Source organism: Abrus precatorius, unplaced genomic scaffold (genome assembly GCF_003935025.1).
Source record: "Abrus precatorius isolate BTA unplaced genomic scaffold, Abrus_2018 Scaffold9, whole genome shotgun sequence".
NCBI classification, from domain to species: Eukaryota; Viridiplantae; Streptophyta; class Magnoliopsida; order Fabales; family Fabaceae; genus Abrus; species Abrus precatorius.
The window spans coordinates 9580031-9602610 of record NW_020874439.1 but is presented as its reverse complement, the minus strand read 5'-3'; the positions used below and the strand labels follow the sequence as shown (position 1 = coordinate 9602610).

At 30.8% G+C, this 22580-nt stretch overlaps 1 protein-coding gene across 1 annotated transcript in view; it reads right to left on the bottom strand.

The window, feature by feature from the left end:
* The window catches only part of LOC113850361 (chromatin modification-related protein EAF1 B-like), a 33967-nt gene extending 19602 nt beyond the window's left edge, over positions 1-14365 (bottom strand). The window contains exons 1-12 of the mRNA XM_027480881.1: positions 14058-14365; positions 12588-12766; positions 12431-12485; positions 12251-12348; positions 10756-12130; positions 10532-10651; positions 10099-10371; positions 3418-3609; positions 2718-2798; positions 2457-2514; positions 1858-2363; positions 1665-1715 (exon numbers count right to left, since the gene is read on the bottom strand). Of these exons, the coding sequence (XP_027336682.1) occupies positions 1665-1715; positions 1858-2363; positions 2457-2514; positions 2718-2798; positions 3418-3609; positions 10099-10371; positions 10532-10651; positions 10756-12130; positions 12251-12348; positions 12431-12485; positions 12588-12730 (2952 nt within the window). The 5' untranslated portion in view covers positions 12731-12766; positions 14058-14365. The remainder of the gene's footprint in view (positions 1-1664; positions 1716-1857; positions 2364-2456; positions 2515-2717; positions 2799-3417; positions 3610-10098; positions 10372-10531; positions 10652-10755; positions 12131-12250; positions 12349-12430; positions 12486-12587; positions 12767-14057) is intronic.
* Between the last annotated feature and the right edge of the window lie 8215 nt (positions 14366-22580).

Genomic DNA, 22580 nt, shown 5'->3' with positions numbered 1-22580 from the left:
CATTAGGGAGAAATAAAAATACAATAAAAAAAATATTAGCAACAATTGTAAGTTAAAATTCCAAATTTCCTTTTCAATTATTCACTGATATATTGCTCATATAAACATCCAGCCAGCTTTTACAAGAGAAGCTACAGAGAGATTGGGTATTTCTGAAGTTGCCACTTTACAGGCTTTAATCATTGCCTAAACGACCAAATGAAAAGCTTAGCCCTCATTTGTATAGCCTGAGATTGTAACTGTCCAGAAGACAGTAAGAGAGATTGTAACTGTCTAGAAGACAATAAATTATAATATAGGGAGGACTTGTATAAATAGAAAGGAGGGAGAGTTAGTGAAGCACTTCAGATTTGGATTTAGAAAATTACAGCAGTGGGAGGGATACTTTCTGTTTTTCTGTATTCACATCTCTAGCTCAGTTCATATATCAATCTGATATTGAGCTAGAGTTTGAGCTTTGTCTTCAATACAGTTTCCAGTTCTTCCCATCATTTTTGAACCAGCTCAATCAGAAACAATAGAAGTGAGATTCCACTGCCAAATATCTCTATCACTCAGTTTCAAAAGAAGATAAAATTCCAAGACCATTAAAGAGTTAAGGGTCCTAAAATCTAATAAAAATTTCAGACTGGAAGTTCATGTAAAGAAAAACTAGGCAAGGAACATACTTTGAGGCAGGACTATTATTCTGTACAATAATGTTCTCCTCACTTTATTATGCAAACTATCACCATTCACCAAAACCCTACGATATCAGTGAATATTTGTATACAAGAAGCATAATCCAATTATCCGAAGATTCATATTCCAGGGAACCATGGAGAAGTTTCAGTGACAAGTGATAACATGGTTGGAATCACATTGATTCTCATTAAAAGCATGCCTACTCAAATTACCAGCTGCCAAACTGTAGTATCTAAATAAAACAGCAAGGTCATTTGTCTATCATAACATCTCTGGAAGACCTAATTCCAAAGATCCTAACCCCCTTTCTTTTGGGCCCTATCCAGTCATCAATTCCTTAAGATCAAAGAAAATCCCTCATAATTTTCTTGATTGTCTACTCCATTCCTACCATAATCCCAAAACAAGAAAGGAAATGAAGGAGAGGGACCAGCAGCTCTGGAAAAGGATAGGCTTACTGATTATACCAGCACCAAAATAATGAGGGGAAAGAAAGGCACCCTTTCTATCCTTTTAAGAAAGTTCTTTTGAATCACAAGCTCCCACAAAGAATTAGCCAATAATTTACTCCCAACATCAAGGAACTTTCAAAATTTGGCACATCCATCCAAATAATAAACAGAGGGGGAGAAGTCAAACAATTACTTTCTCATTTAGTCAAAACTACAAAGCATTAGACCATTTTTTCTACAAGCTAAAGATGGCAAGATCCAAAAAGTATTTGCTTTGCTCAGATCACAATAACCAATGAGTTAGCAAAACTAAATCTGTCTTATGGAATTTCCACAACTATAACTTTGCAGCATATATACAGAATCTAAATATTATTAATCATGCCAAAATTTGAGCTTCATGTTAATTGTACATACTTAAAAATACTTGAAAGAAATTTACTGCCCGATTCAAGTTTTGTTTCATAATGTTGAAATAGTAAGGCTCATAATATTACATTAAGGAAATTTGGCCTAAAACAAGGTTACCTGTTCAATTAGAATAGAATCCAACTGCCATCCCTGGTCATATGTAGAACCCTGCAGAAATAATAGTTAAGCAAATAGAGATTTTGAAATAATAAAAATATACCTCCACATCTGAAAAATAAGCAAGCCTTAGAGTTGCATATTTTTTTTTATAAGCAGCCTTAGAGTTACATAAATACAAATTGATGATTACCAAAGCCTTTGCCTTCTTCTTCTTCTTTGTTTTAACAGATGTTTCTGCACAGTCATAAGATGACTGTTTCTCAAAATCTGTAACCGACTCCACCTCCATACTTTGCTGGATCAGGGGTCCAACATGTATCTGCTCCTCATGAAAGGAATTGGTATCGCCACTTGAAGCATCTGCCTTAGCTTGAGCCTGTATCATCCCCATGTTGCCAGTGAAAGGACTTAAAACTCTATGCCTAGTAGCAGTTCGCATGCGTTTTGTTGGTACTGGCCCAACATTTAAACCAGCAGGTCTTTTCCCAAACACCATGGATGGTTGAGTACCAGTTGTATAGTGCACATAAGGCAAATCAGTACCAGAATCACCACACCTATGAGCGTACGACTTCAAGTTTTTATGTTTCTTATGTGCAGATTTTGATGATTTGTTGCCCTCATAAACACTAGGCAAGTAATAGGTACTGGTTTCTCCTTCTTCCTCATCATATGCATTCTCTTCAGAACCAAATTCTATTTCAATGGACAAAAGAAAGTAGTGATGGGTTTCTGAGTAATCAACAATGTCCTAAAAAATCCAAACAATGCAAGTAGTTTCAATAGTACCTGCTGCAGTATCATAGACGGATGTTTCAACTTCCTCTTGAGTGATACTTCCAGTTTTCTGAAAATTTTTAGATTATTGACCCAATATGTCAAAAATAAATAAATAAAAACTCATTTACATAAATAAATATTTCAACCAATAAGAATAAAACACACTCCTGCAACAGCTTTGTCATTTAGGAGGGAGTAAAAGATATTAAGCGAGCATCTCTTTCTTTTTTGTGATAATTAAGTAGCTGAGCAGCTGTGGGCACAGTTTACCTCAAACTGTAGGAAATGAGATTCAATAGATTTTCTGTATGTTTCCATTGCAGTGGGAGGAACTTCATAGAAAAGACGTTCCTGTAATTTTAAATACATATGAAATAGTTGCTTGCTTACAATCTTACATCAATTATAACAAAATAATTGCAAAAGTACTTCACAAAAATCCAAAACTATATAATAAATTAGATTAGAAAACAATGTCCAGTGGACTTCAAAATGAATATTGCATTTAGCAGTAACATGTCGCAAATAAACATGTGACACAATCATGTACTGTTAGCAAACCAATAATAAAACAGGTCTATTTTAGGAGGAGAAGCGAACCAGTGGATAATGAGGGCCAATTGTAATTGATATTAGTTAGCTGCATTTAGTTTGGAGGTTTGTTACAGTCAGTTAAGGGGGCCACTGTATGTTCAAGAATTAGGTGTTATGGGCAGAAGATTGTAAGACAGTTAGGAGAGTCCAAGGTCTCTTTAATTTCTCTGAGATTTGACTTGCTGGCATCATTTTCAGTCCGCACTCAAATTGAGTACAGAACTGAGATTTTGTTCTTCCTTCAATAAAAGATTTCTAGCTTTCTTTCTATCTCAAATACCAAAGTAATCACATATACAGAGTGAGCAAGACAGAGATGCAAAGCTAATGTTAAAATAAATATTTTAATAAGAAAATAAAACAATTTGTTAGATACCTCATTAAGATGCTCATCCCATGACATGTCAACAGTGCTCGAGTCAAATATCTTTTCAGGTGTTGTTGGTGCTTCTGCTTGAGAGGAAATTCCATGAGATCTATTAGTCTTTAAAAATCTTAAAGCATATGCATGCACGTTAAGTGCAGCATGTTTTTCAGGACTTTGTCCATCCAAAGTTTTGCTTGTTTCCTGACCAAAACCCAACACGTTTAATCATCAATAACAAATATCTCAAAACAACGAAAAGTAAATAAACCAATTAGTTAAGAAAAAATAGAAAAAAGGAAATAAATTATAGCATTTCAAATCTCCCAGAACAGAACCATAACACATGAAACAATAAATAACAAAAGGTTTTGATCTGGAATTTATGAAGCATCTAATCTACTTGTGAATAAAAGACAGCCATCTCTCAAATAATTATATCAACAAACAATGGCCAAACAAACGACAAGAAATGATAATTAAAAACAATATACTTTGTTTAAATGTCATCTCCAAATGTAAACAAAAAAAAGAAAAAGAGAATATTCCATTGCAAAATTTACTCTTTTATGTCTTGGGCTTTACCCTATAGAATATATGCTCGATGGTTAAAATTGAGAAAGGTATTGAGAGTTATTTATAACCATAAAGTACAAATTAAGCTGAAGTTAAAGTTTTATCATATTACAATACGACACATTATCCTATACAGTAGTGAATGTTGGGCTTTAATGGAACAACACAAGTAAAAAAATGGAAGTGACAGAAATAAAAATATTACAATAGATGTCACACGAGAAAAGGAGAAGATAAGAATAATTGTATACGTGAGAATATCGGAGTAGTACTTAAAGTGGAAAAGATGACTTAAAACTATCTAAGGTGGTTTAGTTACATGCAAAGAATACCATTGGAAGCATCAATAAAGCAAGTATATGATATGACTTTTAGTTCAATAAAAAGGAGTAGAGGAAGACCCAAAAACACCTTAGAGAAAATTATTAAAAGAAATATATTGATTAAAAATGTTTCTAGAGATTTGGTTTTTTACTGAACTTAATGGCGTCATGTAATCCATATAGTCAACCTCACCTTAGTGGGATAAAGTTTGATTGTTGTTGTTGTCATCTTAACCATTACATAAATATTATGACACCACCAACACTCATCAAGCATAATAAAGAGTAACCACTTGTGCAAATTTATTTACTATGTCTATTTATGAATGAACATAAAGGCATAATAACTCAATTAACCACCAAGGTAGTTAAAATCGGGATTTTACTTCAAATCGTTAAGGGAAGTAAAAATCGTAAATTGTAAAATCATAAATCGAATCGTAAGATTTTACAAAAATTATATATACATGAATGTAAGTTCATATTCTACAGCTGAAATTAAAAAAAATATATTAAATCACTAAAAACTGTCGCCTGGTCTGGTCTCGGTTTAGGGTTCCACGAAGAAACCAGAGGAAGATGAGAAAAAAATAGCAAATGAGTAGGTTGGGACAGAGAAATCGCAAAGAAGAGAAGACGTCTTTTGCTAACAGTGCACATGAAGTCATTCTTAATAGGTCTAGGGCTTGACGAAGAAGAGAAGAATGCGGGACTTCCTTCACGCCTAATTAAAAAGTTGGATGGGGCTTGGGTTATAAAGCATTTGGGCCAAAATCTAGAACCACCCATGTTTTTCTGAAATTAGCAGCAAATCAGAATTTTACTGATTTCATGATCTGAATCGCGATTTCACTGTGATTTCACCTTGCTCCGATTTTTGTTGCGCTTTGAATCGTTTGGCCGGGATAAATCGTAAAATCCTACGATTTTACGATTCACATCCCGATTTTAACTACCATGATAACCACACGTAAATGTATTTGAACAATCTCTATTACTAAAATTCCAGATTTTGCAAAGCACAACATCCAACCAGTTCTAAGGGCATTCTGAATCCACTTCGACATTATCTCAATATGAAGTAAATCATGATTAACAGTCGATAAATTTTATAAAGCAAAATAGCATAGCTTTTAGTTTATTATTAGTTTCAAAAATCTATCAACAGTGTTTCAAATTCTACTAATATATGATTACTCCCTTAATACATTCAAAAGCTGTTCATGAGTAGTAATAATTAAGTAAAATAAAAGCACTCATAAAAATAGTACATAGCTGATAGGTCACTCCGTTGATAGTTTGTCTAAACAGATTACTTAGTTAATTCCCATTAGTTGGTTAGTTAGGTGAGTTAGTTGAACAAGGCATGTTGCCTATAAATAAGAGTGGGGATTAAAGAGGGAAGGGGAGAATTGGTGAAAGGAAATTGGGGCCTTTATGGCATTGGGAGGTGCAGGCCCTTGAAGTTCTGCAGTGTGAGTATTGTAATTGGGATTCATCCCTAATTCTCCTTAATAAGATACCTAGTTCCTATCAATAGCCCTCTCACAAACTTCAACAGAGCAATATTTTAATAATTAGTGAAAATCAGAAGTTGAATTTTGGTCAGCCAAACAATGCAAATCATAGGAGAAATCAGAGGAGAGTAAAATTGCGGTCAAATCGTGATTTAGATTGTAAAATCGGTGAAATCACGATTTGCTTCCAATTTCAGCAAAATGCAGATTGGATTTGGATCTCAGCTCAAATTCTTTATAACCCGAGCCTAACCCAACTTTGTTTAGGCAATGAAGTCCCACGTCCTTATATCCTTCTTTTCTTCTTTGTCAAACCCTAGACCTCCTCAAAGTGACTTGGTGTGCACTATACAGCATTTAATCATGAATTCTTCACGATCTCTCTGGTTTTCTCTGCCCCAATCCTAGTTGTCAGCTATTTTCTTCTCATCTTGCTCTATTTTCTTCGTGGAACTCCAAACTGACAAGGCAACAACAACTTGTTAGTTGTTTTCTTCTTGCTCTTTTTTTTCATCTTGTCCGAGAATAGCTTCAAACATAGCTGGTGGTCAAAGCTCAGGTGGTGGCATTTCTAGGTCACTCCCAACTGCAACCGACAGCTCCACTGCTGTGGGCTCTTCAAGTGTGTCTCATAGGTTGATTCCCCAGAATGCTCATGGAAAAAGGGGTCATATGGGATGGAAATATGGATTTTCAGTTAAAAGAACTGTGAAGGTTCAATGCAAATTCTGCCAAAAGGTACTAAATGGAGGTATTTATCGCTTAAAGCACCACTTGGCTAAAACAAATCAAAATGTTGAACCTTGCAAATCTGTTCTTGAAGATGTGAATAAGGAAATGATGGAGATTATTACTTCCTTGATGAAAAAAACAGCAAACAAAAATGACTCTTTAAAAGTTGGTGAAAAGAGAAAAGCCACTGGAAGGTGCTAAAGTTGAGAGTGTTGGGATTAGATAGTTTTGAAAGAAAAGGGGTGTCAGTCCACAAGCCACAATAAACAGCATATTTCAAGAAGAGTATAAAGGAGGATGCATGTCAAGCAATTGCAAGATTTTTTTACAACAATGCCATAGCTTTCAATGTTGCAAGAAGTGAAGAATTTCTACCATGTCTTAGTTAATTGCATGACACAGCGCAGGATTTAAGCCACCCTCTTATCATGAGATTAGAGTGGAGTACTTGAAGCAAGAAGTGAAGTTGACAATGGACCTTATGGAAGAGTGTTGGCTGCACAATAATAACAGATGATGGACTGACAAAAGGAGAACTATTCTGAACTTCTTAGTGAACAGCCCTAAAAGTACAGTATTTTTCAAATCAATTGATGTTTCCCACATTACCAAAACAGCTAACAAAATAGTCAAGATGCTTGATGAAGTTGTGGAAGAGGTTGGTGAGAAAAACGTAGTGCAAATTATGACCAATAATGCAGCAAACTATGAAGTTTTTGGAGAGATGTTGATGGAGAAAAGAAGGAATTTATACTGAACTCCTTATGCTACACACTACATTGATCTAATGTTGGAAAACTTTGAGAAAAATATACCCCTCCATGAGGAAACAATTCCAAAGGGACTTCTCTCATTTCATTATTGCAGCGCTTCACAAAAGGAAAAGATTTGATGAAACCAGGTATCACTTGATTTGCCACTTCATATTTAACTTTGGGGTGCCTTCATGAGAACAAAGGAGCTTTGTTAAGAATGTTAAATTGGTGGAGGAAGTTGCTTTGGACAACCAGTTTTGGAAGAATGTTCTAATCTGTTTACAGGGTGCATATCCTTTAATTAAAGTCCTTCGTTTGATTAGTTCAGATGAAAAGCCAGCCATGGGCTTTGTTTATGAGGCAATGGACCAAGCTAAAGAAGCCATCCATATTGCTTTCAATGAAATCAGGAAGATGTAATTGATTATCTATCAAATTTAGTTAAAATTAAAATTTTGTGGTCTTTTATTCATTGTTTGAAAATTAACCCATTTTATTTATTCTTTAGTTACATGTCTCTACAGAATATCATTGATAATAGATGGGACAAATAGCTTTATAGGAATTACATTATAGTCCTAGAATTACAGTTGATCTTGAAGTTAAACTAGGACAAGGATGGTGCCTAATATTGAAGAACAAGCCAAGATTAATGTTCAAATTGATGATTTCAAGAAACATCAATTGTTTTTTGGTAGCCCCTTGGCTAGAGGGCCACTTCATAAGAAGACCCCAACTGATTGGTGAGTCATATGGAGATAAATATCTAGAGCTTCAAAAGTTTGTCAATTATTTGCAAGCCTACAAATTGCTAAACATCAATTGTTAACGTAATTGGAGTATATTTGAGATGGTAAAATTTTTAGTAAAGTTGTTTTCAATTATCTGCAAGCCTACAAATTACTTATAATAATTATATTTGAATGTGTTTAAGTCCATACCAAGAGAAGAAATCACTTGAAGCAAAAGACTGTGAATGATACTGATGTTGTCTTTGTCATGGCTAATTCAAAATTGGTAAAAAAAGAAGCAACTTAGGAGAGCTCGTGAGCTATCTAATGATGAGTGGATTGCAGAAAATGATGTTGGGGATATTGAAGGGTTGGACTTGGATTTACACAATTTGGACATGGATGGAGATGAGAACTTGGCCCAAAACCAAGCTGGACAGAATGCTATTGAGAATGATGTTGATATGCCGAATTTAGATGATGAAGTTGATGGAGATGAAGATGAATACCATATGGTGGATCCTTATGATTTTAATGTGGCACAATTGTTAGATTAGACATCTTAGAATATTACTAGTTAGTATTCCGATTTAATTTTGGTGTTTGTGCCTTGTAATTTATCAAAAAATGGTGATTTGACTATTTTGAATTCTTAACTTATTACATTATGGGTTATGCTTGATAGTCTCTTTATGGAATATGGATTATTTAAGTACTTTTAGTGATATATATTTTTTTTTTTAATTTCAGCTATTTAAATAAGCAGAATATGAACTTATATGTATAAGAATTTTGTAAAATCTTAAGTTCAATTTACAATTTTACGATTTACATTTTTACTTCCCTTAACGATTTGAAGTAAAATCCTGATTTTAACTACCTTAGTCTCCTAGTGCATTATTGTAGTTCTCTCAACTTCTCACTCTCTATTCAAGATTTCTGGTGGTCCCCCCCCTCCTCTACAAGGGTTCCCATCTTCTATCTGTCTTCTCCAACTCTTTTTGCTTGTTGTTTGTTGTTTGGGAGACAAATGGGTCCTCATATTTTGTTTATCTTTTTGAAAGGCTCATATATATTGAATTTGAGCAGTCACTTTTTTTTTTATTAATGTGACTAAATATTATGATTTCAATCCTAGCTTGCTTACAAGTATATGTCACATTGTTAGCTATATACTATTTGACTTCAAAATGTTAATATACTAGATGTTTTGATGTTTCTTTATGTTACAATGCTCTTATATTTGTGTTTTTTATGATTTGTGATGTTGAATATTTCGATTCAAGATACGATTTGATTCATGATTCAAATAACAAGGCTTATGATTCACAGCTTGAATCCCGATTTAACTACCTTGTCAGAAACTACAACATTACAAGTACACTACATATAAAATGCATATATATAACAATATAAATAAGGTTTGGCTTGGTTTATCCTCAAAACCTTGAGCTAATTTATACAACCAGTTTACACAATTTGGTTCAGACTTTTGAGTTCACCAACTCATTCAAGTTGTCAAGAGTATAAGCCTAACCTAGTTCATTATTTTCTATATTGTACAGTAGGTGTTGCGCTTCTAATAGTTAGTTTGTTTAGGCGCTGCAGTTGCCTCTGTTGTGAATTTGTGACTAACTGACAGTTGCATGACAGCTGTCAGTGAGTGGTTATATAGGCTGTAAGTCTATTAAATAGAGAGATCCTACAAGATCCATAATGTATAATCACTTTTATTACTGTTTATCAATAAAATCAAATTTCTTCCCTCATTCTCTCTCTCTAAAACTTTCTGTTTCTCTTGATTTTTCTCTCATTTTCTCAAATCACTATTACAAGTTTACATGATTACACAGGCTGTATATAAATGCAATACACGATATCGATTGTGAAGCTTAAAGTAGCAACTTTTAAATCCATACTAAATGATTTACTGACAGCAACTCATTAAAAAAATTAGAAAAAGAAAATTCATATAACAGCAAAATTCTAGCAAGACAATGACCAAATTCGTATAGCACTGTTTAATTTGTGGATAGAGTAAAAAGGGACAGAAAATAACCAGCAGCAAATTGGAATTTCTTCTTCGGTCCCTAGAAGCTTTATTTCCATAAACATTCCCAGATTCAACAGAACCAACAATGCATTCAACACCAGGATCATCATTTTCTAGAAGCAGCTCAGCTGAATGCCAAAATTGCATGACAGCATTTGCAATCTTGCGAGACAAAATTTTTATCCCTAGTTGTTTGTTTAGTTTTTCAAATCTTAACTGACAAGTAAAAGCTGCCCGATGACCGAATTGTGCAGCAGCAGCTATCTTCCAAAGACGCTCCTACAAATGCATTTTTTGAGGACAATGAAAAATCATTTCAACAAACACATATAAATTTAAGCAGGATTTTTATTTTGCTAGTTTCTAAATGAAAAAGATTGCACAAAAGGTATGAGAAAGTATAATATCTATCACCAGTACGAAGTATTAAAAATAAAACCTGTGCAAAATCATTTGCCAACCATGCCATTTCCTCAAGAACAAAACCCCAGTGTGACTTTCTGTGGTTCAACTTGGGTAAAGAGCGAATAGATAACTCTGCAATTCTCTTCCTCTTGGCCTGTTTAGAGTATCATGTCAGACCTTTAAAATTTACTGAACATCCAAAATATAACCAAAAAATGTAAACAATAATCACTGGAAATGGAAAACAGAAATAGAGACCTCTATAATTTGAGCCTCTTCCAGAATAGAATCTTCATGAGCTCTGTCTGCTAACTTCATGTTGTGCGTAGAACCTGGTTGACCATCAGAGGTGGCACTAGTAACCTTTTCAGCTGCAGCAGTCTGAGGAAGTTCTAATAATGACAAATCTGCAGGAGCCTGATGTCTTTCATAGCTGGTTTCCTTCACAGAATTTGAATGATCCACTAAGACAGTATCCTTATCAGATTTTGTTATGGTACTATCATTGTGATGTACTCCCTTTATATTTGACAAGATAGAACTGTTAATTGGGACATCTTCCTCAGCTTTGACAACATTACCACTACCAGAATGATTTTGATTACCAGCATCATGCTTGTTGCTAAGAGTAGCACCATTTTCACTTTTGGTCTTGTGCCTATCTTTCACAACTTCACAGCCCACAAAGGTCAGTTTATTCTCTAATGCAAATGGTTGTTCCATGTTATTTTCATTAGCATCAACATTCTTTATATTAGTACACATATCACTATCATTATTTACATCTCTACCTAAACTAATATGTGTGCACGAGGACTCTAAATTGAAATTCTTCGGGCCTAATGTAGCAATGTTATTTTGGCCTTCATTTAGTGCACTTTTCCTGCCTACTTCTACATTGCCAAACCCATTTGGCTGACAATGATAAGTCCCATTTTCAGGTTTTGTAGTAAGTACATGAGGTGAAGGCTCATGATCAACAGCAGCTACTGGCTCCCTTGATTCAACAGCATTAGCTTCTCCAGAAGCCATGATAACTGGGTTTCGAACAGTGTTAACTTCTGAAGGTAGAGTTCCATGATTTCCTTTTAAGTTTCTATTCACAGTAATATTCAATTTATCATGAGGAACACTAGAACTGCCACTAGTGGATTGATGATCTCGGATCCCAACCAGTTCATTATTGAGTGTATTATTAGTTGCCAGACTTTTAGTACCGATATCACCATTTAAACTGGAAGGCTTTGGCTTAGATACAGAAGGCAAATTAGGGTTCCTTTGGTTATTTGCTTCAGATATTAATCCCTTCACTTCCCTTGAAGCTCCACGAGGACCATGATTTGGTCGAGATCTGTTCCTTCGTGCATATGGCCGGAAAATAGCAGAATCTTCAGTCTCCCTAACATTTTGACTCCCATCAATTTGGGAAGACTGCTCTGACGGAGCATTATTATTCCTTCTATTTGAATGCAGGCACCTCCTCTCAGTTTCAGGCAACTCATTCTCACCATCAAAAAGTAGGAGATTATCAGCAGTATTAGGTTCACTAGCCAAAGGAGCACCTGGTCTAACACTACTGTCAACAGAGTCACCATGAGGGGAGGCAGTCAATGCAAAACTACCTTTTGCTTCACTGAGATCAGAATAGGAGAAAGAATAAAAAGAGTATCATTAAGAAAATTAATACACAAAGGATATTTATAGAAAAGTAGCACACATACATGCATGGAAAAACTAAATGTGAATAGCCAACCTGGTCACAAACTGCTCATGATGCTGATCAGTGAGTGAAGTAGACTGGACGCTAGCTGAGGCAGCATTCCCTGACTTAAAGTCCAGAGGATTCCCACCCTGCACTTACAAAGTAGAGGTGGCCATCATTTACATCAAAGTATTGTGAGATATGAAGTGAAAAAGATCAAAACTTTCTTACTTTTTCAAGAAATTCTAGTTCTCTTCTTCTTTCTTCACGAGCATCATACTCCTCTCTGATATCACATGCAATAATCATTCTTTTACATAAGAATTATGGATTGGCAATCAAAATGTAAGAAAACAAAATGCAACCACACGAAGGGTTTTCCCATCACCTGAGCTCTGCTTGAGCCTTCTCAATTGCTGCTCTGCGCGGAGAGATCTTCAAACCTATCCCAACTCCGCCGTCAACAACTCCTCCCATAGAATCGACCTCAGCATTTACAACAAGTGCAGATCCTGAGTTATATCCATGCATTCCCAACCTCTAATATCTAAGAGCTTTACTTCGCATCTATTAATGATTCAACCAAATTTGTGAAGAAAAGAGGGTTAAAAAGCATAAATTAAATGACCAAGCAATTCGTAACAATAAACAATTATTAAAAATATCAGGATACCCAAAACTTCCCATCAGTCAAGAATTTGAATACTATTATGTTAAAACTATATGACAGCAATACACAAGGTACACACTACACAGACCTAAGATATGAACTAAAATAAACATATTATTATGAACTCAATTTTGTCCCTACATACAAAAGCAAGGAAACCTGCTATTTGAAGACAAGCAAACTTGGCCCCACCAGATAGTTAACACATATATCTCCAGGATCTTTCAAGGATCAGTTATAAAGGATCCAAATCCATTATATCCTCTCCCAATCTGTTATCAAGGGATAGAATCCATTTAAATCCTGTAATGACACTAGGTTACTTGTTAATCAAGCATCTCATTCTCACCACAATAATAGGGACTAAGCCCTCAGGTAATGGATTGAATGTAATATAATAGCCTCCTAGGGACATACTAACTTAGTGTTGGAGTGTGTTTGCTGCAACCATCATCAGCCTTGGTGGAACATAAATAAACATGAAAAGCACCCCATAAAAGTTTGAAATATGTGACCCACTTTTCAGCAAGTATTAATTCACTATCTAAAAGGTTCATACTAATTAGAAAGTGAACTGGACTACCTATTAAGTTAGGATGTTAAAAGGAACACCTATCAAACAATGGTTAGCATGTTGCAACATACTTTATTGGCTATTTATAAACAGGGGAACAGGAAAGCAAATGCTAAACCAGAAAAACATTGCAGAATCTACAAATATACTAACTAATAGCAACAAGAAGAATGGTATGATAGTTAATATTTGAAGTACTAGTCACTAATAAATGCACAGAAGGAGAAACTATTGCATGCATGAATGTTACTGCCAATGGTTTTATTCCCTTCAAATTTCAAACAAACGTTGCAGACTATACATTTATGCTTCAAATTACTAGCCTGCCACTTCAAAAGCTCGCATTCTATTTAGTTTCCCAATATGGGTACACAAGCCCCCTGCATTTAATAGCACATTAATGCCAGGTACCTATAAACAGACAAGCCTGAATCCATTTCCAACACAATGCACAACACAGTCGCAAAGAGACAACAACCCAGCACAATTCCCCCAACAAAATTAAAGCCCTAACAGCACCCATTTCCACAAATTCCCCCAATTGGCATGATCCTAGGGTTTCCAGGGGAACACACAAAATGCCAAAATCACAACAATTGAGGCAAGAAAACCACCTTAATTCACGAAAGGGTCGCAGAATTGGAAGGTAGGGCAAAACCTAAGAGCCCCAAGAGGCCGTTTCAACTCGAAGTTTCTCTCTCCTAGGGTTTTGGAAAAGGGACAGTTGGATCACGAATTGGCCATGGAACCTAACATGTAGCGGAAAATGTCAGGCATGGAAGCAATCGTGAGGAATCAAAGGTGGCCAATTTGGGTAATCGTGATGGTGATTTTGCTCCTCTTTCTCTCTATATTCTGCACGTTGGTTGTTCTTCGTGCGCGTGTGGAGAGGGACTATGCGAGTTGTGGGCTGGGCATGAAGACGACGACGTTCGAGGGGGCTTCAGAATAAACTATTTTTTTGGACCTCCATTTTGGGCTTTTTATTTATTGCTTCTTTCAATTACTTCTTTCTTATTGAATTAAAAATTAAATTGCCGAAATAAATTGAATTAAAAAAATTGCTTTATTCTTGCTTTGTGTTTTAAAATAGGATAGGAATAACCAAGTGTATTTACAATTTTTTTTAATAACTTTGTTTTATTCACCATTATTTTTTCTTTTCTCAAAACTGTTTTGTAACATTAAGGAATATAAATCCGTTTATACTGTTATCCAATTAAGTTTTAAAACTGTTTGTTAAAAAATATAGTCTCTCAAGAATGTTGTCTAAATAAAATCAAACTTATTTATTAAATAAATTAAATTAGAAAAATTATATATATAATTAAAAAAATTCATTCACAAAGTCTTTTAAATGTGATACAATATTTTTTTAAAAAAAATCACATATACCTAACATAGTAAGATTAGTTATTTTAGAAGAGTTTATATTTTATATATCAAGTTCAAATTTAATATTTTAAAAAAAATATAAAAATAATAATAATAAGCTGACTAATTTGAATAAATAACATGTAACATAAAAAAATATGTTATTAATTTTTTATTGTAATAATTTTAAATTATCTATTTATTAGTATATTTAAAGGTTTAAATCTACAACAACAATACTTAACCCTAAAGTCTACTTAAAAGAAGAAATTTGTTAACGTATTTAAAAAGTTTTTAGATTGAATATGCTTATATAGTCTCCATATTAATAATAAGGAAAATTAGCTTATTAGTATTTAAATGTGTTGAGATATTTATCATAAAAATGTTTATAAAAAATGATAAACTTAAAATACAATACTGGTAAATATGTACATACGTTGTACGAGTTTATTTTATTTTAATTAAATAAATTTATTTTAAAATAAAAATAAATATATATTATTTAAATATAAAATATATAAATATAATAAAAAAGTTATTATATTCAATATGTTAAATCTTAAAAAATACTAATAAATAAGTAAATTTTAAATATATATATATATATATATATATATTTATAGATAATGATACATATTATTAGTTATTTTAAAATAAAATATAATAAATAAATTATATACGATAATAATTATAATAAATTTTAAAAGATAAATAAATAAATAAATATCAATATACTTAAAAAAATTTAAATTTAAAAAAATTAATGATAATATTAACAAATATTTTATTTATTACTTAAAAAGTATAATTTCTTATGATTATGAAAAATAAATTAATTAAAAAAATTATGATACATAATAAATTGATAATAATATAATATATATTTTAATATTTTTTAGTGTTATTTATTTATTAATAAATAAAATTAAAATGTTAGACTAAAAAAACATGTTAATTAAATAAAATATAAATAAAGGAAATTTTTTATTATCGCCATAATTTATTAAAAATAATAATAATTTAAGTATAAATATATAAAAAATTATAAAGTAATTTATGCAAATTAAAATATATTAATACTTTTATTGTTATATAAAAAATTTATTTACAAAAAATATCATAACATTAGAATAGTACTGTAAAATTAAAATATATATAATTTAGTATTTTCTACAGTTAATTATATTAATTTAAAATATCTGATAGACTAAAAAAATATTTATAATAAAATTATAAAATTAATTTTAAATAGTATAAAATTTCTTATTTCCAAAATATTAAAATAAAATTTATATTATTTCATCATATTATAAAATTATTTATTAATATAAAATTTTAAAATAAATACTTATAACAATAATTTATTAAATATAACAAATTTTTTTAATGAGTTATAAAGTTTAAATAAAATATCCTATAATTTCTTACTTATGCATTTGCTTATATTTATTAACCTAAATTTATATGATAAATTTTTTATTTATAATTATAATTTAAAATTACTAATAAATTTTTTATGATATCATTATAAAATAATGATATAATATTTTTTTAAAAATAACTCATTCGACTAATATATACAAAATAAAATAAAATTTATTTAATTAATGTATGAAATTTTAAAAATATGATTTCAATATAAATATATATAAAACTATATGTTAATATCTAAAAATAAAAATATATTATTTTTTTATTACATAAATAAAATTACTATAAAAAAAGTTGTAAATGAAAAATAATAATAATGTAATATATATTTTTAATTTAGAAATTTAGTTGTTGATAAAAATAAAAAATATAGAATTAAATTTTTTAAAGTAATTAAATTATTTTATATTGCTTGATCACTTAATAGAATTAATATTGATTAACATTTAAAAAAAATTAATTTTATTAAATAACTAATTAAGTATAACAAAGTTATGTTGTGTGGTTATAAAATTAAAATAATAAATTCATTAATTTTTTTATGTATTTGTTTTAAATTTTTAAAATAATTAATATGGTTTGTAAATGATATAATAATATTTTTTAAAAATTTATTAAAATAAAAAATATTAATTTAAATAAAATTTAGAAAATAAATTTAAAATATTAAATGAAAGGGAACATGTAAATTAAATTAAAAAAACATATATTATTATTAGGTTTATAATTATTTTAAAACTATATAAATATAACTTAAATATAAAAACATTAAAATATTATACTATCATAAAAAATATATATATATTCTAAACATTTTGATGCAGATCTGTGGGTGTATTATGAAATTTGTTGATTACTTATATATTTTGTGTGACATTTTTGTAGTATAATGTTTGATACGTTACTTGATTCTAAAAAAAATCAATAATTAATAAACCTGATTTAAATATTATTTTTTAAATTAAAAATTGTATAATTTTAAGAATATAATATAATAAATAATTATATCAATAAAAATATATGTTTGTATTGATTTAATTTTTTTATGTATAATACTCATATTTTGATTTATATCTTGAGAATTAATTATAAGTCTACAAATGACTAAATTTTTTCATTAAAAAATATTGTTCTCCGCGTTTGTAATTGAATACTCTTAAAAAAATTGTCAAAAACATTGGAACTTCTTTTTCAATGTGAAAATTTTGAATAATCATATAATTAAAATATGAAATGTTAATAAATAAATATAATTTGATATGTTTATATAAAAAATATTTTTATGACATTTTAAACACTAATATTTATTTTTCTCATATTATAAGTCTTAGACTTTATACTCATAAAATTTTAAAAGCACATAAAGGGAAATGTTTGAATGTGAAGAAAAAATTAAGAGAGTAAAAAATTTTAACTAACTTTTGAAACAAATAATATGTATAGAAATTAAATATAACAGTCAAATTTAATTCAGAGTTAAAACGTTATATTTTTTGTACTTATTCATTTATTATGTGATAGACGATGCTCAGTCGCTATCAAAATAACTAAGTTTCTTTAAGAATTTTGCAATATAGAGCTTGATCTAAGTCGATTCATAGAGACACATCTTCAATTAAATTTAATTTTAAATTTTTTTAATAAAGCAAATAAAAGTTAGGGATTTAAAATTTTTGAATTAATTAAATAAAAAATATGAGCGAAAGTAAATTGAATAAAAACTTATTAAGGAATATCAATCAACGAATACCAAATGCGTGTAATTCTAATTATTATAGTATCTAAAAGTTTTTATCCAAATTTGAATGATTACGCAACCCAATTATTAATTTAATCGAATAACCTAATTGAACTAGATCATAAATTAAATCAAATTATCATTTAATCTAATCCAAATTAATTATCAAATTAGAACATCGATTGAGTCTTAATTTAAATTCTAACAACAGAAAAGTTAATCACGATCACAATATACAAATATAAATTTAGAGAAAAAGAAAACAAACTTGAGCAATTTGGCCAAAAACTCAAATTAGATTTACACCATCTGAATTGAATGAGAGGTTTAATCTTCCATCAAAGTACTTAACCCAAGTGAGAATGAGAAGAAGATGAGAGAATTTTAGAAAAGGTAAAAACAAGGATTCTTATTAACAGTCAAATTTCAATATCTAATCGTACACTCTAATTTAGAACTTTATTAGTCTATTTATAAGTTTTGTTTAAGGTAAATTAAATGGCCAAAATTTGGGCCTTAATTATATCTAAAAGTCCAAATATAATTATTAAATAAAAAAGGTGCAAATACAATCCCGCAACAAGATTCAACAAATCTTTTTCAACTTCAAAAAATCATAAAAAATAAAAAATAACTCCAAATTCAATTATCTATACATGCATTTTGAAGCCCTGAATGTATAGAATCCAATGCAACTAAAATCAAACAAAAACGATATCTATAGAAAAAAATTATGACCAAAAGAATAGTTATAGGTCAGAATAATTGAAAATATGCAATTAAAGCATGTATTTGTAACAAGCCTAATTTATTCAAATAACTAGAAAATAGTAAAAACTCTAAATATAAAGCATATAAAAAGTTTTTATAAATCAAAATAAAACTATAAATGTAAATATAAAATATGTTATATCAAATTTCCTCACACTTAAAACTTTTCTTTTTTGGGCAAATCACAAAATCAAACCATAGGTAATAAAACACAAACTAAGCTATGTACAAAGCTAACTAAGTTTAAATATCATGACTACAATGGAAATCAATCCTCATACTCTAAATTGACAAATAAACTTATCAAATCAAGTTAGTGAACCATAAGAAATAGAATTCTCACATGAATATTCTCAATCACTCAAGTGTATAAGATAAAGTGTATCACTTAAAATGCACAACATGAAGCATGATCAACCATAAACTTGACCATTGCCTATTTCTCTACTGGGATTCACACATACATACAAAAATCAAGAAGACTTTACTAAGTTATAAAGGGGATATGGCGAAGTTGAAAAGATCATAAAGGTAAACAAGTTACAACCAAAGAGGATATAAGATCAATGGAAAATGAATTCAAAGAATAAGAATGAAAGTAAATGTCCTAAATAAAGATATAATGCAATTTCCCATTGTCGTTTAATACTTAAGTTTTTTTGCCGTAATCCGACTCTCATTCTTAATGTTTGTCTTATTCAAACTTACTACAGTAACCATAAATCATTAGAGGTAGTTTGCCAATGACCACAAGAGGTCACTAAGTGATCTCACATGAAAAGTCATCCATTGTGCAGATTTATCTCATCGCCACTTAGTGTTATCATATGTATTATGAATATATATATATATATATATATATATATATATAATTAATTATATTATATAATTTTAATTCAATCTGTTATTTTTCTTACAATTTCAAATTCAAAAGTTAAAAAAATTGTGTTGTGACAATTTCTCTTTGTCATTCAATACTTGAGCTTTTTTGTCATAACCCAACTCTCATTCTCAATATCTGTCTTATTCAAACTTATTGCAACAACCGTGAATCATTAGATGTAGTTGCCAATATCACCATAAGAGGTCATCAAGTTATCCCACATGAAAGGCCATCCATTGTGCATATTTATCTTGTCACTGCCCAGTGTTGTCATTTAATTGGATCTCATACAAGACATGGGTCATTGTGGACAAATAATTTGTGTGTTTAATTTCACTTAAAATTTTATCCCTTTTGACTTTTAGGCCACCAACCCAATCCTACCTTTAAAAACTAGGTTTATTTCAAGGACGTGATCTAGCGATTTCTTCCTAGCTTGCTCAGTGAAGTATACTTTAGGTTCAAGCAAGGGGTCAGTAGGAATCTGACTCCACATCGCTAACAAGCTTGTGATCTTTTAGCGTAGAAAGAAGTGAGTGGGATTTAAGAAACAAAAGTCCTCTTCCCCCAGAGTTCAATGGTTAGGCGACATCGCATATGAGGCAAGGTTTTTCTCCCTTAACTTCTTTTTTTCCCACCAATCAGCCGGGACATAGTCAAGGAGAGGAATTGCAAGTAAAGTAAGCACATATGTCATTCTCTTCCTCTTATCTAGCTAACCCTATTTTTATTTTTTTTTGTTTTGAAAGGCTTTCAGGTTGTGTTGTCCTCCCTTGATGAATAGCATTTATTACAGGAATTTTGGGAGACTCTTCCCTTAACATGAAAGACAGGCTTTCGGACTATATCAATTCAGCGGTAGATTAGACAGAAAGAAAGAAAAGAACTTACCGTTCTCGATCGAAGGCCTATTTAACATGTGATTTTTGAATATTTGTTATTTTGCTTGTACTTTGTTTGACAACTACATATTGAATTTTTATATTATTATGTTAGTTATGTGAAGTTATATAAGTATACTTTTATTTATAAATATTTATTTTCTCAAACAAGAGCAGCTAATGAATACAAGTATGAGTATGCAAGTACCTAGATAATATGGATATGAAGATTAATGTTACTATCTACGCAAATGAGTATGATTATTTGTTTTAAATGCAGGTATAGAGATGAGTACTAGAGCACCCTACCCATTGCTATTCCAATTTCAGTTTCAATACAAGGTAGGCTCTTTTCTTTATATAGAAAAAAATAAAAGATACTAAAATATGATATTTTAAAAAATATTACAAAGATTGGAGAACTTTTCAAAAATCATGGATAGCATTTTTTGATATTTTGATTATTTTTATAATTTTATTAAAAATTTTAATAACAATTTTTAAAATTTCGTAACTTTTCATATTTCATCAGCACTTACATAAAAAATTGACAATTTTTAAACCTCATATTTTTATAATTTTTTTCAAAAAATTGTATTTTAATATATATAATTTTTAGATCCCATATATAAAAAAATAAACTTCAACCGTACATTGTTTGAATGACTGCATTTGTATATGGGATGCAGAGTTGAAGAAGTTTTTGCACGTAATTTTCACCCAGTTCGGGAAGATTCTTGAGGTGTCAGCTTTCAAAGCTCTCAAGCACAAGAGGGTCAAGCTAGGGTGGTCTTTCATCATGTCTCTTCTGCTTCCAATGCTTTTAGACAAATGCAGGGTTTCCTTTCTATGATATGCTCATGGTACCGTTTGCACCTTTTATTCATTCCACCTTCTTTTTCGCTTTCCAACTGAAGAAAATAGGTTGGTTGAGTATAGTTTTAATTAATTAGGGTTAACTTCGCTGGTTGGAATTACCTTTCTGTATGATTCTAATTTCTAATGGCACTATTCATTAAACAATATAACAATGTCCAACTTGCAGAAGCTTCTATGAAAAAATTGTTTAGAAATTTAACATAATTTATTTGCGATGAGATAAAATAAATAAGATTGCAAAGCAATGCTTATATGTTAGCAACTATTTTCTTCTCAGAGATATTATGTAGGAAGAAGACAAATGTTGCATCAAATTGTTGTCAACTTGTGAAAAGTAGCAACAGCAGCTAGTGTTGATATGAAGTCAGTGAAATAAGTTCTTTTTCATCAGCTAGGCTCTGATCCCCTCCGCTAAACAAAACATGAAGAGTTGTTCTTGGTTTGAACAAAGGGTTTTAGACACAAATAGGCTAGGAAACTAGGCAAAACTGATGCTAAGGACAGGTTGAGCTCAACTTGTTGATATTTATCCTCAATGTCAAGGATCCACTGACTACAATTATGGTTAACTTCATATATAGTTACCAGCAGTTTTCCATTTTGAGCCAAAAATAAATCTCATCCTCAATAGGTCCCAAGGGAAAATTGTCATTGTAATTCTATTGAACAAGCTTTGATCACAAGTTCATGAATGAAATTGGATTTTATTTAGCATGAGAGAGAGAGAGTATTTTCTATGACATTTGCCCAGACTTCATGATTTGGCATCAAGAAATTGCAATTATTTCCATCTGAATGTTCTTAGGCTATGCAAATTGCTTATAAATTGTCTGTTGCGATATGACTTTTGAGTCTGGTAAAAAAGAGTTGAAGGAAAAGAACCTTAGATGAAGTTATTAAAAAAGACCTTTTGATTAACTTGATTTCTGAAAAGTTTGTATTTGACTGAGCTCAATGGGATTGTGTGATCTAGGTAGCCGACTCTACGTGGTGGGATAAGACTTAGTTTTTATTGTAGTATTGTCTGTTGCAATAATGATTGCTTGCTTTCTGCTGATGTGGTTTTATTTTGATCAGCCTTATATATGGTTCACCTGCTAGTCTGTGAAGTGATTCCATTTCCATAGTCTTGTTGTCTTGACTTGATGTATATTTAGCAAATATCTTGTGGAATTAT